Source organism: Sinohyriopsis cumingii, chromosome 12, assembly GCF_028554795.1.
Source record: "Sinohyriopsis cumingii isolate HCF-2022 chromosome 12, ASM2855479v2, whole genome shotgun sequence".
NCBI classification, from domain to species: domain Eukaryota; kingdom Metazoa; phylum Mollusca; class Bivalvia; order Unionida; family Unionidae; genus Sinohyriopsis; species Sinohyriopsis cumingii.
In genome coordinates this window covers 11,550,450-11,568,377 of record NC_142972.1, presented here as the reverse complement: position 1 = coordinate 11,568,377, position 17,928 = coordinate 11,550,450, and the positions used below count along the sequence as shown (strand labels likewise).

General features: G+C 38.6%; 1 protein-coding gene across 2 annotated transcripts in view; it reads right to left on the bottom strand.

Annotated features, from left to right (window-relative positions):
• LOC149786007 (inhibitor of apoptosis protein-like) overlaps nucleotides 1-17,928 on the bottom strand; it is a 101,831-nt gene that overhangs the window by 11,770 nt on the left and 72,133 nt on the right. For both annotated transcript variants that reach the window (XM_089976296.1, XM_089976297.1), the window contains 2 exons: nucleotides 9,419-9,588; nucleotides 3,827-3,869 (listed from right to left, as the gene is read on the bottom strand). In XM_089976296.1, coding sequence (XP_089832422.1) covers nucleotides 3,827-3,869; nucleotides 9,419-9,588 — 213 coding nt within the window. The remainder of the gene's footprint in view (nucleotides 1-3,826; nucleotides 3,870-9,418; nucleotides 9,589-17,928) is intronic.

Here is a 17,928-nt window from a genome sequence, read left to right as displayed (position 1 = left end):
CAGTGTGGATGAAGAGCATGCAGGTGCATTGAATGATTTGATTCACTTTCAAATGTTTGAAAGCTGCATTTCCATAGGTTAATTCAAAGATCACCAGAAAATAACCCTTAAGCAGTTGTCATGAGATCTTCGTGTAGGACAGCATAGATCTGATTTTAATCAGATTGAGGACTGGTCAACCTGGTGTCAGGATAAGGTGACCGAGTGGGACATCATTATACATGTCTGTGGCATGATGCCCCAGTGCTAGATATCACTATAAACTGCCACAGTGCAGACATGGCAAACTGACTGAAAAATTATTAAAAGCTATGTTAAAAGTCCAAATCACACAGACACACACACATACACACCACACACACACACACACACCATATTGATCTCAATCTGAGTCATTAACATTGGAAATTTCCCATGAAATCCCGGTCTACCTGTTTACCAAATCTTATATTATAATTTTAGTAACAGACCTACTTTTAATTAAGATCTTATTTTGTATATTTTTAGAACCTTCCAGAATTAAATTTTCTTTTAGAAAATAATTTTTGCTTAGAATATGATGTGACCAGCGGTCAAGTAGAGGACTATATAATCTTGCTTATCTAGGAATTAATCATTCAGATCTGGGCAGAATCAATTGCACTATCGTTGTGTCTACTACTTCATGTGGGCTGGAATTTAATGATTCAAACTATTTAATTCAAGTGGTTCTTCTCTATAATTACAAAGTGCTCAAAAATAACATTCTTGGAAAAAAAGACTTGGATTTATAATTAACTTCAAATAAGGGTATATTCTTGGATTGTATTACAGTCATTGAACAAAAGACTGTTAGCACATGACTAAGACACTGGCCATCGCAAACACATCAGCACTTCCAGCATTGGTTTTAGTTTACTCAGAACTTAGATCATTAGGACGTGTGTTAGAAATGCTCAGATTATTTGCAATTTAATTTGTAATACTGCAAGTTCTTTTTATATTTTTCACTTTGTATTCAGGGGAAACAAATTATTTGTTGTATTTTACTTATCTTGTTGGTTTTCGCTCTTTTCTGATACTTTGTTTAAGACTGTAGATTCGTAACAGCCAATATCAGCATTCGTTGTGGTATATTTAAGTGCACTTTACGACAACTCGTATTACTTGAAGAGTTCAATAAATGTGCCTATAGTGACGCTGAGACTTATCTTGATAAGCATACGGTCGAAAACTTGGCAAATACTGCTCGTACTGCTGACTTGTATTCCTTAGCTCATAAAGTTTCTTTTGTCGGAAAGTCTTCCACTCAGCTGTCGTCCGGTAAAAAAAAAAACAGTATTCAGCCTAACACGAGCCCTTCCAAATTCAATCTGGCACAACTTTAGAAATCAAGTTTCTGATAAGATTGATCAGAAGTCCTTGTATCCTCCTACGTGTAACTATAGCAAGAAGACAGGACACGTTATTTCAAGTTGTATATAATATGTTGTGACCAGTAGTTTTGGGCTGGAATCTTTTTTTTCTTCAAATTATTCAATTCAAGTGATTTTTTTTTCATTGGAAGTACAAAAGTGCTCTGATATAATTCTTCGATAAAGACATTCACTGGAATTTATACTGAATTCAAACCTGTATTACTATTTTTCCTCAAAAGACCGTTGAGACATCAACATTTTATAAGCGATAACATACATGTCATCACCTTCAGGGTTTGGATTTCTTCCGGACTTGTACTGAGTTATATTCAGTACTTTAAATTATTAGGACCTGTGTCTGTAATTCTTGGATTTTTTTGGAATTCGATTCTCAATACCTTACGTTTTTTCATTTTTACTTTATATTCTAGGGAAATAAATTATTTGCTAAATTTACAAAGCTTGTTGTCTTTCACTCTTTTCTGTTAATTATTTTAAGAGCACAGATTCGTAACACCCCCATGTCGATATGTAGTAGTAACATGATTTTTCAAACAGCTGCCATGGAGACCACACTTCAGACCTGCCAACCCAAACAAGACCTTCTCAGCAAGACAGTCGATATGTGCCAATAAGTTCAACTAATTTTCAGTCATGTATAACAAAATACCATGTACTGCTAATGTTGAATTGGAAAACTGACACTCGGAAAGGACAAAAGTGTAATCTGAGACTGGTGCATTGAAGGCAAACATTGTGCAGAACATCAACTAAAAATGCATAGAACTTAACTAACTCCAGTACAGTTTTAGAGAATGCAGTTCCAAAACCCATGGATCTCTTTTCCTTCTTGCTGTCTCCTAATCTGATGTAATCTTCGGGTTTCTTTACATTTCCTGTAGCAATCATCTCTCCGACCAAGAGACATATTCAAATTAATATGGCATGATTCAAATTAATGTAAATGATGCCTTTCCTGGTGTTTCTTCTGAAAATTCATTTTCATACCTCTCTGCTGATTGTTTAATTTGACAACCACATGGTGATATGACCAACCATTCAGGAGGTGTAGCAATAACAAGATTTCCAAGATGGAAACTGAGGTCGTACTATTAGATGTTTTAGCAGTGCCATTTTCATTTTCTACCAATTAGAAATCTTCAAATATTTCTTTTTAGTTAAAAACGCATGCCAAAATGACCATCCATTCAGGAGTAGCAATAACAAGAATTGTAATGTGGACAATGTGGTAGCCTGATTGGATCTCTGAGTGACACCATTTTAATTTAGGCATTATAAGCAGTCTGTCTTTTAATGAAAACGTCACGTTGATAAAATGTTGATTACCATTACATTAATATAGACGAAGTATCAATAACAAAAATTTTAAGATAGCCACTATGGCATTCATAAAAAATGTTCCAGTAGCACCATTTTTTTAATTTTAAACCATCTAAACCATGATATGAATATGTGTGTACATTTTCGTGACAAACCCTCAAGTAGTTTAGGTTAAGTATTAATAACAAACTTGTGCTAACAGATGAAGAGATGCCAGACAGGCTATGAACAACATTAACGGGCAAACCCATAAACTCTTCTGGTTTACGAATAGTAGAGCTAATAAGTAATGAAGAAAACTTTAAACAAGAACTTTAACTACAATGTGTCTCCACTGTTTTTCTTAACCATAAGGCACCATTAATTTTAAGGACAGAACCCAGGGACGGAATAGTAAGAAACGAATAGTGATCGCACTATATTCCAAAACATGTAGTGAATAGGAAAAAGGTTTATGGAATTATGGGGGATGGAAAAACATGAACCAAGATCCTAAATATCAATGTTTCCCCTTTGTAACTATTGTCCCTACGACTTCACCAAGGGTCAAAAGCCGATTGGCGAAGTGGTACAAAGAGGAGAGTAAGCGACAATATTGTATTCAAACCATGAAGTGAAGTCTGATCAGTAATAAAAGAAATGTTAGTGATGAAACAAACTTTAACCAAATCTTACCAAAATGCATCCCTATCATAAAATCTGATCCCATATCTGATCAAATATGAAGTGAATCAGGTAATGTACAGAAAAATACAACCTTACTGAAAACCAGTCCCAAATATAATTATTGAACCCATGGTCTCATCAAGGGGCAGGAGTGGTATTGGAAGTGATTTTGTGATGTTACTGGAATCAAACTACGAAGTGAGCTGGGTATTGAGAGAAAGGGAGTAATGGGATGCTTCCGTAATCCAAGTGTGAAGTGAACTGGGTAAGGGCTTGCTGAGATTGAGATAATAATGCTGGAATAATGTTTTAAAAAACTGTCCATACACACCCATACAAAACACAAACACCTTACACATCCACAAAAAACAACTAAAATTTAGGCCTCTATATATCAATAAGACATAAATTTTCATGCTTACCATATTGGGCTTTCCTTTTGCTCTCTGCTCGCTGAGCCCATAGCTGAAAGAAAAGAAATATAAGCATAGATAAGGAGTCATCTCAGAGTTAATAGGAACATTCCACCATCTCCATGTCTCAGAGTGAATGGGAATATCCCATCATCCCCATGTCTCAGAGTGAATAGGAATATCCCATCATCTCCATGTCTCATAGTGAATAGTAATATCCCATCATCTCCATGTCTCATAGTGAATAGGAATATCCCATCATCTCTATGTCTCAGAGTAAATAGGAACATCCCAATATTCACCTTGAGCAAGACACAAAAATGTCATCCTATTGACGTGATATAGGATACAATTATCTTTAAATGGAAATTATGTTCCATGTTGAATGACTTATGTATAAAACAAGCTTAAAACTGATTATCTTATTGTTGTAATTTGGAGAGCCTAAGGTCAAAAACAGGATATCTCTTGAGGTGTTATAAGTAATAAAGGAATCAGACGTGGTCCAAAATGAATCATGAGTGTTTGATTAAAAAACCATTTTGCAGAGGTGAGAGAGATATAAAAATAGAGACCAGCCAAAAATAATTTAAGTATTTCTTTGTTTGTCTATTTTTGATGGTGTTTTCTAGATGTTATAATAAGTAGATTTAAGGGCTGCTCAAATCTTTTTGGGGTCTATTCATGTCAAAGGGCTGAAGCTTGTCCTTTCTTAATCCAAACAATAGTTATGTCTCCCCCACTGAAGGTATTAATCGTTTGGAATACGTATATTATTTCATGGATATAAAGTAAATTCAATTCCAAGATAAAATATGTTAGCTCAAAATATATCAGAAGATAATTAGCTTTCTGAGTCGAGATAAATTACTCATGTATTATTTCATTGTTTATTTCAGGCCTAAATTGTTTATTTAGAGTGGTGAAATTTGCCAGAAGATTTTTGGGTCCGAGCCAAGAAAAAAAGCAGCCCTTGAGGAGGAGGCTTTGGAATACCTCACAAGTGTCTAATTCGAGAACTTCCTCCTTAGGGTGAACTTAGCTCAGAGGAGTATGGAAGACATGTCAAGAGCCTTGAAACCCCAGCAATTGGAAGACTTAAGTTAGATCTTCTTCGCAGGCTGAGCATCGTTGTTTTGTCATTGTTACATTGCAATGCATGCCATACGTGGTCACCAGGTTAAAACAATAAACATTGTTTAAAATAAATCAGTCTTACTCTAGAGTGAATAGAAAATGATTAATCCAAGTAGACAGTGTGCACCAAAATATATGGCATCATTCATATCACATACATGTTACAAATTATGTACCAGATACAGAGAGACATGCATAATTGCGTTTGTTTGGATAGAAATATAATGGATAAGAAGATTCTTCCTTGCATCTATGTGAGGAGGATACGATTTCCTTATCCCGCCTGAAAATATGGGAAAGATTATATTAATCCCTTTCAATTTTACAGTGGTCTTAGAAAAGGTGATTAAGAAATCAACATTATAAATCAACAGTATACATTTTTGCCCAGTAGCTAGTACAACTCCAACTAGAATTAACCCGAGTCAGTTCAAAACTTCACATTGTACTTGTCAGACAAGTTCAAGTCATGTGTCCATACCTGTGGCAAGAAAACCACTGATGGCAGTCTTGGCTGGACTGAAAATCATTAATGCTGTAATATCATTCTTGGGGTACGAATTTTGGTATATTGTTTTGTTCCACAGATTAAAACAACTAAATGCTAACTTAGGTGACCCTGAGCAATAGTATCTGAGAACAAGAACTAAAAGCAAATTTAAGCTAGAGAAACTCATCTTCACTAGCTAAGGTTGTCAATCATCAACTCTCAAAGAGAATATATTGCTCTGCTCTCTGCTTGGATAAATTCTAAACATTAGAAGAACCATTACATTTACCAAGGTATATAGAATCACTGCAGTATCTATATACAAAAAAAGACAAAAGCACTCTGTATATCAGTTTCTACAATTTAAATCATTCTCATAAAATATTTTTTTAAATGAGTCGAGGCATGTGGACATAACTGAAGTCACGGTACTGAATACCTAACAGGTCTCACTAGCACCTTCATTTGTCACGGTATTTTTTCTTGCTAGGTTCTTTTATTCACATTTGGTACTTCATTTAAGTACTGTTTTGGTTAACTATAAATGTCAATGGTCACTGTGGAGCTCGGTGGACTGATAACCCTTGGCTAGAACAATGATAGAGCTGTGCACACATCACTGAAACATGAAATAAAAGTCATAGTGACCTAGTTGTTACTGGTGGCTATTGTACTGTACTTTTCATGATACAATTACATACCATCAAGGTATACGAGTCCAAGGCAAATAATACCTTAGAAAATAAGCTCAGTGCAAACATAAACACATATCAATGAACCATGAAATATGGGTCAAGCTGACCTGGTTTTTCACAATTATTCCAGTACTCCTCAAGATACCCGTCAACTTGTATGACTCCACTGGAAAAGGTGTCTGAGAAAATGATCTAAGTGCAAAGCTTGACCAAAATCACTGAACCATGAAATAGTCGACACTCTAATTTATGTTTTCCCTATTCTGACGCAGTGTCATAAACTCATAGTTCTCGAGAGAATGCGTTTCTCGTTAACGTTACAAACACAACATTTGTTTACACCGATCAAGATCGAGTCACTGAGATAGATACAATGGCTGAAAATCCTACTGTTGTCGTTTGTGAAAAGAAACAAAGATACATAACACAGAAAAAAAATGCATTTCCAATCAGCAAGTACTCATAAAAATCTGCACTAGATATTCTGACAGAGATAATCAGCTTCCCGCCATAATAAGCATCACATCTGCTACTCGACATGTGTGAGGCCACGTGACTCGCAGCTGATAACTAAATCAGTAAGCATTGCTTAGAACGGTGTAGAACGTTATATAGTTTTATTTGGATTTGTCATTAGTGATATTCTGAGGTGCTTCTTGTGTTACTATAATTTATGGAGATGAGCAGTAAGTTGCATGTGAGAATTTGGAACACATCAATATCCGAGATGGTTGTGGAAAAGCAATGACAAATCTGGGTAACCAAGTCATATTTAATGTGGTGTCGACTACTTAGTCTGTGGGGGAAGGGGGTTGTTCTTCCTTTAGTAATGGTTAGCCAATCATATTCTGCGAAAGAGAGAGAGACAGACAGACAGACAGACAGATATGAGAATAGCAATGGCAGACAGAAAAAGAGATATTCAAGATGGGGACTTAACAGCAGACGACAGAATACCTAATATAACGGAGTGATATATATCAGAGTGGACAACTATATCAAGAAACCATGGAGCTAAACTGTAGTGTAGAAGTTGGAGAAGTGGACAGAACTTCAGTAATATGTAATATTAGATATAAACAGTAGTTTGCCAAAATGACTGTTTTAAATATTATATCACTGAAATACCCTCATCCCGAAACCAGAAGAAGAGAACTTATCTGCGTCTGAACTGGGTTTTCCTTGCCTGGAGGGTATTTCAAATTCATAGCTCTTTACGATCTGTTTGGTTGAGGGGTTTGGTCTGGGTTGAATACAGAACTTTGGAACCAGAGTCTAATCAGAGATTACACAACTCACCTCTGCAAGGCTTTTACTAGTAGTATTTGTTGCAAATGACATGCGGATAATGAATTCAGACTAAAATGATATCAGCAGAATGTCCACACATTTACTAATTAATTTTTGTGCCATTTTGCTATCTTACATCTGAAGTTGTAGTCTGTTTCAACAAGAATTTAAGACGATCATTCTGGAACAATGTCCAAAATCAGATGAACACTTTTTTCATTCAGAACCAGCTACATATTGATATAATAGTAATTGCCATAAGAAGTAGCCCCATAAAGATGACCAATAAGGCAGCCATTTTAAAGGTCATATTAGCATAATTTGAATACAGGATTAACCATGTTTTTGCTTTAGATGTCAGCATGGACAACCATTTACAAGTAGATGTTACGTGATCTTTTAACGTCTGGGTGGTTATATTGGGATCAATTCAAATATATCTAGTGAGTGAGAAATGTTTTAATTAAAACCCCATACTAGTATGTGCATCCCTTCAAGAGGAGTAGTCAAGATTTGAAAGATGGATATCAGTACTATCTTACTGAAGGTCAACCAGAAATGATAAAAAAGTCTTAAAGTGAATTTCACCCCATGACAATAAGACTATCTGTTCAGAATGAACAGTGACAACAATACTTTCAATATGACCACCATAGAACCATATTGTAGGCAATATTTTCATTTAGGACCTTAGAATAAATCTCATGAATGTGTGTACAAAGTTTCATAACAATCCTGTAAGTAACAGTTTAGGAGTAACTATAACAAACTTGTGCTAACGGATGTCAAATGGATAACTGCATATCACATACGCTACTCTAACAGATGTCAGATGGATAACTGTATATCACATACGCTACTCTAACAGATGTCAAATGGATAACTGTATATCACATACGCTACTCTAACAGATGTCAGATGGATAACTGTATATCACATACGCTACTCTAACAGATGTCAGATGGATAACTGTATATCACATACGCTACTCTAACAGACGTCAGATGGATAACTGTATATCACATAGGCTACTCTAACAGACGTCAGATGGATAACTGTATATCACATACGCTACTCTGGCCAATGACCGGTAAAGTTAAAATCTGACAAATGCTATTGGCTCTGTTTTCGTCTATATAATTTACCTCTGAAGTTCAAGAAGTAAAAATGACCATGAAGAGCTAGCAGCCATCTAAACAACATCAGAAGTATGAATAATCCTAGCAAGGATCACCGGTGGGCAAATTAAGTGAAGACATTTTCGTTACATTTGGAACCCTGTACAAAACTGCATATTCAGAATGGAACATTAAATGAACAAAATTTAGTGTCAAAGAGAACTATTATTATGAATTTATAGCTATAAATTTAATTTAAATTTTAAGTTTTATAATTGTGGTGATGTAATTAGCAAATACAAAATCAAATAATAGATAGGGACCTTAAAAGTGCAAATGGCTCCATGAACATGCCCTAATGGCACGTTTACTTGGAAAGCCTAAGCAAACATTGGGATAGTGGTTGAATAACTAAGAAAACGTTCTTGTTGTCAGATTAGTATTACTGAGTTTTAATCTACCGTACGGTATCTCTAAATATTCAACTTTCAAAATGTTGATTTTAGTCCACAATCTAATGCCAGCCAATCCTTGAAACACAGTATGACACCAGTCAACCCATGAAACACAGTATGATACCAATCAACCCAAGAAATACAAGATGTTATTCTGAATCTGAAATGACCACAGAAACAACTTTTTCCAAATCTTGACTGCCATTCTTCTTGTTATAATATTTACTTTGTCCTTTATTATAAAATATTTAAAGCACACAATCTATTTAAAAATCAACAGATGGGCAGGAGGGGGAAGAAATGAAAAGCAGTCCAATTGGATTTGTGGTGGACTTAACCTCTACTCTATATATTTCGTATGGCCTACTATTTATATTTATATTAATTAACATAAGAGATATAATGGGCATTCATACCAGTTCAGCCTGTTTTTTTAAAACAGCATTGATAAATCTCTGCCCTTTGCCTTTTTGAACATGAGGACATGTGGGATACCATCTGCAGTGTTCTATCCAGGGGTTATCTCCAGGCTCCCAGTTTCGAAGGCCGCCACCACACTGGTAGCATCTAGTGTAGTCCTGGCTACCTGTATAATAAAATATCTTCATGCAAAAATAATTCTACTGCAAAGCCATACATACAGTGTATAAACTATCAATCACAAGCATAGAATTTCAGCAAAATTTACAAGTGAATTAGTTTTTGTTAAAATTGTATTCATATGAATATTTAGTCATAAAAAGATTAAAATCTCTATAAACACCAACAACGAGATAGATAGATGGTAGTAGATATTGGTAGCCATCACGTTGTTTGGAAGCAAAACTGCAGTCATAATATTTTGTCTTTTAGTATTATCTGCATAATCCTTACTGTCCGTAATTATTCATTTTCCGTACAATTTGATAATCCTCACTGAACGTAATGATTCATTTTCCGTATTTGATAATCCTTATTGACCGTAATGATTCATTTTCCGTACAATTTGATAATCTTTACTGTCCGTAATGATTCATGTACCGTACAATTTGATAATCTTTACTGTCCGTAATGATTCATGTTCCGTACAATTTGATAATCCCTACTGTCCGTAATGATTCATTTTCCGTACAATTTGATAATCCTTACTGTCCGTAATGATTCATTTTCCGTACAATTTGATAATCTTTACTGTCCGTAATGATTCATGCTAGTAGTGAATGGGGGCACCCTACGGACAATGGGAATTAGCATTACAGACCCCCTTGGGCAAATCTACGGACAATGGAAATTTAACATGGAGAAAAATCGTGGGCAAATCTACGGACAAGGGGAATTAACATGGGAATAAATCGTGGGCCACTTTACGGACAAGGGGAATTTAACATGGTGATAAATCGTGGGTCACTCTACGGACAAGGGGAATTGAACATGGGATTTTTTTTTAAAAAAGGGGTAGGCAATTCAAAGACTATCTCTTTTCGAGAAATATGGGGCCCTGAAAAGGGCCTTTGGGTTTTCTTCTTCTTCTTCTAATTTCTTCTTTTCCTCCACCAACTTCTTATTTTATCTCCAACACTCTTTCTCTTCTTTTTTTTCTCCTTCTCTTCTTTCTTCTCTTCCTCCTCTTCTTCTTTCTTCCTCTTCTCATTTTCCTATTCTTTTTCAATTTTTTCGTTCCATGTTCTTATTCTTATCTTTTCCTCTTCATCCTCCTTCTCCTCCTTGATCTCTTTCATGACACCACTAATCTTGTCCTTTGCTTTCCTTAAATTGTTAATTTCCATCTTTACACGATGGGGACTATAGGAATAATGGTCTTCAACGAGTCTTATTAGCATCTGTTCCATTATTCCTAAGTTGTCTAAAACGTCTTGCAAGGTTTGTAATTTGTCCATTTGGTTTGACGCCATCTTCTTTTTATTCTTTGCAGAATGGTTTGAACGACGAATACTGTGGGTTCTTATACGAAAAGCGCGAACGTGAAGGAAAACATCCCCCTAAAACATAAAATGGATCTTACCTAGATGATGACCAAACATCGCGCGGACGTGAAGGAAAACATCCCCCTACTTTCTCATTTCATATAATATAACCCTAACTATACTCTCCACATTTGCTAAGAAACCCATAATCTACTATTCACACAAACATACCTGAGCTCTTACAAACACCAACACACCAACACATACCCTCAAAATTTTTAAGAAAGAGTTAGTGTTTATTTTCACACTACTCTACCTACACACATTGGCAAATCGATCGTTATTTCTTTTCTAGAGTATTGGGTAGCCCTGAAAAGGGCTGTTTTTTTAAAACTCCAGATGCACCTATCTAATGGTTGCACCTTCCTGGCCTGGCGCCGCACACGCATCTTCTTCCCCAGTCTTCTTTCACCTTTCTTCTGGGGAGCGCAGAGGGAGGATGATTCGCTTCAGCACCCCAATCCTCTGTTTCAGGAATATTAAACGACATCATCTCTTCTCTTTTCTTTTCCTCATCTTCCCTCTGTCTTCTCTCCTCTTCTTCCTTCTTTATTCTTGCTTCTTCTACTATAGCCTCCGCTGATAGTTCGTTTACTATCCGCCTGGCATATTCCAGGTGCATCTGGAGTTCTAACAGTTTCACTATTCTGCTAGTCATTCTTCTGGCTGTGTTGATCAATCAACAAGGGTAGCTGGACTGCCGAACGAGTTTCAATTTATACTGAAAGCGCGTACGTGAAGGAAAACATCCCCCTAAAAACATAAAATTCATCTTACCTAGATCATGACCAAAAAAAAAAAAAAACAACGCGCGGACCTAAAAGAAACACTCGCTCACTTTTTTATGCTATCCATCACTTCAATAGACTATCCACATACGCAAAGCAATCCAATCTAACCCCAAATATACACCTCAAACAGCCCAAAAAAACAAACATCATTTTAATCTACTATCCACACCAACCTACTTTATCACTTACAAACACAATCACACAAACACATACCCTCACATTTTTTAAGAAAGAGTTAGTGTTTATTTTCACACTACTCTACCTTCACACATTGGCAAATCGATCGTTATTTCTTTTCTAGAGTATTGGGTAGCCCTGAAAAGGGCTGTTTTTTTGTTTTTTTGTTATGGCATTCTTTTTAGTTTCTAAGAATGCGATGTCCTCTGAGGATAGACTTTCTGGCGATAGGTCTGCTTCTTCGAAAAGAGAAGAAGAATTCTTTGGTGTCGATACGACAATCGACAAAGCCTCTGTCAGCTTCAGGTTGCTGCTGCTGTTGTTGCTGTTGCTGCTGTTGCTGCTGTCTCTGAAGTCTGTACTTCTCTGTCCATTCTTCTTTCTCCCTGTTCATTTCTTCTCTGAAGAGCTCTTCTATCAGGTCTTCAGTGATTTTTAACATTCTCACATTCTCTATTTCTTCTGGCTTCGGTATCAGACTGTGTCTGACCCTATGCAAATTCACGTAGGCTTCGTTGAGCTTAGCTAGTTTGGAGCACATCTTCTTAGGAGGATGAGTCGACAATGGATGGCTAGACTGGGAACAACCCGGTTCTTAAAGTGAAAGCGCGGACGTGAAGGAAAACATCCCCCACACGGTTTTCGAGCCGCAACGTTCATGAGAGGGATAGTAAGAAATGAAAGAGCATCAATCCAACATTCTTATAGCTAAACAAAAGACAAAGGCATTTTTTTCTAAACACAACATTTTTTATTCAAAAATCACTTAACACTAAACAACAACATTTTTAACAATAATCCAACTCTATAACATCAAACAATTTTTTTCAAATCACAAACATTTTTTTCTTCAAATACAATCTACTTTAAACAGGGCTTACAACGTTGTGAATGAAATTGTGATTTCCACTGTTGGAAATCATTAGGCCATTGATGGACACTACGTTTCCTAGCTTGAGACAAAAGATAAGCATAATGGTCACAAAACCATCGATCTACTTTCACATCATTTCTAGCAGAAGAACGAGGATCAAAATGAGTCACTAAATGTTCTAAGGAATAGCCCAGGCTGCGATGATGCAGAAAATACACACAGTACTGTCCACACACCAAGGAATCTGTGCCTTGTAATTTCACGTTATTGAATCGGGTGGTTTGAGCATTTCTTCTCATAAAGTCGATGATATCGTCTTCCAAAGGGGGCAATCCGTACGAATCGAAATATTCCACACATCCTTCTTGAGGAAAGTAGACGGCTACCCAGTGGGTTCCTGGGAGATGACTATCGTCCGTGTTGATCACGTAAGCTTGATGGTCTTTAGGTTTGCGATGAGGGAGTTCATCTTTAGCACAGACGACAGGATTCCAAGAAGCCGTATACGAACTGTGGTTCAAAAGGTAATAAAGTTCCCAGGTATCCATTGTTTTGTGTTTGTTTTCTTCTTCACAGGTAATAATACGTCGTCAATTCGATCCTGACTTTTTGCTTGAAAATGTCTGACGAATAAACGGTTATTCGTTCTGTTTCCTCACTCTGATTCAGGAGAGCTTCGATACGATGGATCTCTTGAGTGGTTAATGCTGGACAAGAATGTTCACGCAAGTCTTTATACCACTGGTGCAACACGTCTTTGTTCGAGATGAGGCTCCAAGCTTCGTCCAGATACTCGTCCAATTTTTCTTCTTGACTTAACATCAGGCATTTATCGTGTTGAATTTGACTGGGATGATCGTTTTGACATCCATAGCAATTTTTCTTGATCAATTCCGTCATTTTGTCGACCAAGTGTTTGGCAAAACAGGAGACTAAATGGGCTTCTTGTTCTGGCCATCTCGACTTCATCAAAACTTCTTCGTCTTTGTCTTGAGATTCTTCTCCTTCCACGGTCTCCTTACATTCCATCTCCAAAGTTTCTCCACTAGGTAAAGAGGGATAACAATCTTCCATGGCTTTCTAATAATCTAGAATGACTTCTCTCAAACTGTTGATTTCTATGGTATTATCGAATTCTGCATACAGGATGACGTTCACTGTCTGGTCCAGTTGCTTTGCAAACTGAAGTTCCACACGAATCTGGCCAGATTTTATAGGGTGGAAATGTCCTTCGTCGCTGCCTTGGTCTGGAGTGAAATCGAAAGCCCACAAAGCATAGCCTCCTGCATAATCGTCATACTCAATGCCGTGACTGGTGTTGGTTCCTAACTGACCGGTGGCTTCGTACAGGGACAAGTACGATCTCAAGTAATTTTTGTTCTTGTCACTAAAGTCAGGTTCGAAAGGTCGGGTACACAAGGTCTTGCCATCACGACTGACTTCGACTTTCTTCACAAAAAAGTGTTTAAAGTTGAAAGGATTTTCTTTGAAGGCTCCGTTGAAGGCTGAATTCGTGACCATACCAAGGATCAAACGTTTGGGTAACTGTCCTTGGAACAGATGATCTTCGGTTATGGATTGTAGTCCAGCAGAAATGGTGAACGTTTTCACTTCCACACGTCGGATGGGATACTTGGCAGTCGTTCTGCTCAACGTTTGACTGATGTCGTTACCCACTTTGGGTAACACTTCTACGCGTCGTACGTAGAGTTTGGCCTCTAAAATTTTGCTTTTAGGAATGCCAGTCTTATCAGGATCAGCCAACAAATGGAAAGTGGTACTGTTGCGATTCAGTCTCAAGCGAACATTCACCCCGTTCAGCAAATATTTCTCTTGCAACCACATGTCCAAATGCAAACGATCCATCAGTTCTAAACTCCTCTTGTCTAAGATTTTCTCTTCTCTTGACTGCAAGCCGGAATTGCTTCCATCTAATGCGTCGAACTTGCCCGCTTCGTCAGGTTCCCACAGCACACAGGCATTGAGATGAGTATCCTTGGCATCTATTCCGTACGTCAAGAGATTTTCCAGGTAGGCGCGGTAAGGGTATGTATCCATGCTGCTGCTGACTAGTTTGTTATTCAAGTACAAGTCCACTGAGCTGAACAAGGAATGCATGAAATTGTTGACGGGAGCTATATTCTCAGTGTCTTCTACTCCAGCACCATCCTTATCTAGAACTTGGACTTTCAAGTACAAGTAACTGCTATTCAGATCGATGTAATCTTCGGGCTGTCCTTTGATTTCAAACTCGATGGGAGCGGAATCGATCAGTGAGGAGACGGGATTAAATTCCACCCACTGAGATTCTTGCATGGTCATCATGGTGGGGGGCATGGCAAACAGATCCAGTTCCGTCTTGGAACAAGCGCAAGACTCTCGGTGCATCATTTTGTTTTGTGTTTCAATAATCGAAAACGTCTAAGTCTCGAACGGTTCTTCTTTTCTTGGCCTTTCTCGCTTCAAGTCTGGTGAAAGGGTGTTTTCTTCTTCGTCGTCTCTTTCTGCCTTGTCCTTGCTGAATGCCTGACTCGGTAGCGTGCAGGGCATTTATAGGTGTGTCTCGTTGGCCTAAAATGTCTTTACCCGTTTGCAGCAAGACATTTTTGCCAGCCCTCATGAAGGCTTCTTTAGGGTTCTGTTTGTCGATGATGACATTTTGGAGAAATTCTTTGCCTTGCGTCAGTGCCGCATCTTTCAAGGCGTGCAATCCTCGTGTCACCATCGGTTTTAACACCGGGGCCACCGAACGAAAGGCCGATTTTAACATGTCTCCTAAACCGTGTCCTCGCTGTCGAGCCACCCCTTGGTACACTGGATACATGACTTGCTTACGAGTCGTGAGAGAACCGTTTTCGAAAATGGAGTTTCACCGTGACTTTTCCTTTGGTGAATGGAATATTTTGTCCCAAATCTCCTTTTATAGTAATGTTGACCGTGTCCAAATACGACTTGCTGACCGGCAAATAGTGAGGATGGACAAATTCGCGGTGGACGTGGTAAGTGTTTCCACCTTCCTCGTCAGCGTTCGTGGCAGAATCCACTTTGAAAGGAATGACACGCAGTAACGGCACGGAGGTGTGTCCCACCACGTTGTATTCCACCACATCGGAATACACAAAGATCAAATTCAGTCCTTGGTTCAGTTCTACCGGGCTATTAAAATACTGGCCAAAAGTCACGTTGTCGTAAATGATGGGTAATTCGGGTTTTTGTTTTTGTTCTAAGCTCTTCCTCATCTCCGTGTTACCGCCCAACATGTCAAACAATTCAGGACAAAATTTAATGGACACGATTTTACTTCGCTCAAATTTCATCAAGAAGCGACGAGCTACTTTGTGGTACTCCAGGGTGACACTTTTGTTCTTGACAATGTCAAAAGCTTTCCCAAACACGCCATTAAACCTGGAGGCTATGGCGCTGACCAAATGATGACCACTAAAATAATAGCCTGGGTTAATCAACAAGTGGTAGGTCCACGTTTTAGTTTTCTCATCATAGGTTTTATTGTCATATTTGACATTCTTATCCAAGTACTCTTGCAATGGCTCGTCATGAACTTCCACATCGAATTTATTTTGCTGGGCAATGACATTGTGGACTTGGGTCGGGTGAATCATTTCTACTAAAGCCACTTCCCAATGGGCTTCGTGATCTAACTGGATGGCTTGAGGTAATTTGGCCGTGTAACAGCACAACGTGTTGTTGGGAAACACCTCAATGGAACTGTCACTGGGTAAAGTTAAGTAAAATTGGTTTTGGTGACTCATAATTCCAGAGTTCTGTGGCTGTCCGAGGGGATATTACTGGACGTCAGAGGCGTGTCTCCGCCCAAAATGGGGTTCTGGTTGTGGTTGTTATTGGAGTGGTGACTGACACTGGCACTGGACACAACGTTCCCGTTCGAGGAGAATTTCAGGGAGGGATTGGGAAGCAGGTAACCGATGCAACTGCTCAATAAAATGGTCCACAATTGTTTGTCTCCTTGTTGCAAACTCAAATTGGCGATGGCTGCCCCGATGACACAATACACCACGAAGATTTGGCAGAAAAAGACGATTTGCGTTTTAGGCACACGTTCTCCACACCACACCCACAAGGGTTGTTTTTGTAAATCTTGCACAGAAGAACTAGGGGAAGAAGGACTGGTCGACGTAGCTGCGTCTGCTGTGTGAAAGGGCATGATGGTCACTTCTTCTTTTTATAGTCGATGACTTGCGAAGCGTCGATCCAAGAATCGAAACTGGGTGGATATCCTTTCCAACGTACTTTGACTTCTTTGACACGTCGTTTGCCCACTTTACGGGTTCTGCGTTCGAGAATGCTTTCGATGTCGTACACGTCGTCTTCTTTTTTGGTGACACGTTGTAACTCGGGCAAATAAAACGTTCCTTTGAGTACTTCTCCGTTCATGTCTTCCAATTTATAGACGGCAGGATGACGGCCATGCACTCGTCCAGTGACGCGAAACAGTTCGGTCGTCCAGTTAGGTAAGTAACCTTTGTCGAAAGTGCGTTTGGTTTTGCCAATGCGCACCCAATCTCCTACGGCCAACTCTCCACTTTTCTTGGGGACAGCCCTCGTCGGGGACGTACCGAACAGGCGCTCGAACACCAGCACTTCGTTGTCGGGAGTCACCTCTTGCGGGGCACGTCCGATGCTTCGATGGTAAGATTGGTTGTACGCTTGCACCAGGTGCGGTAAGATGTCTATGTACTTCAGAGTGTGGTGATGCGTAAAATATTTCCACATGCGTTCTTTCAAAGTGCGTTGAAAACGTTCCACGATGCTGGCTTTGGTTTCGGGATTTTCGGTGGTAAAAAAATGAATGTCACGTTTCTTTAATTCTTTTTGGAAAGCTTGGTTCAGAAATTCGGTGCCTTTGTCCGTTTGCCATCGAAGAGGGCGACGGCCGCTTTGTTTCAACACCCGTTGCAGGGCTCGCACTAACTCGCTGCTCGATTTGGAAGTCAAGGGCACGACCCAGGCAAATTTGGAAAAGACGTCGATGACACAAAACAAATATTTGTAGCCACGATTGTAGCTGGCCAAATGAGAGACATCGGCTAAATCGGCTTGCCATTGATGATCGATGCCTTCCACTCGGGTGCGACTTCTGG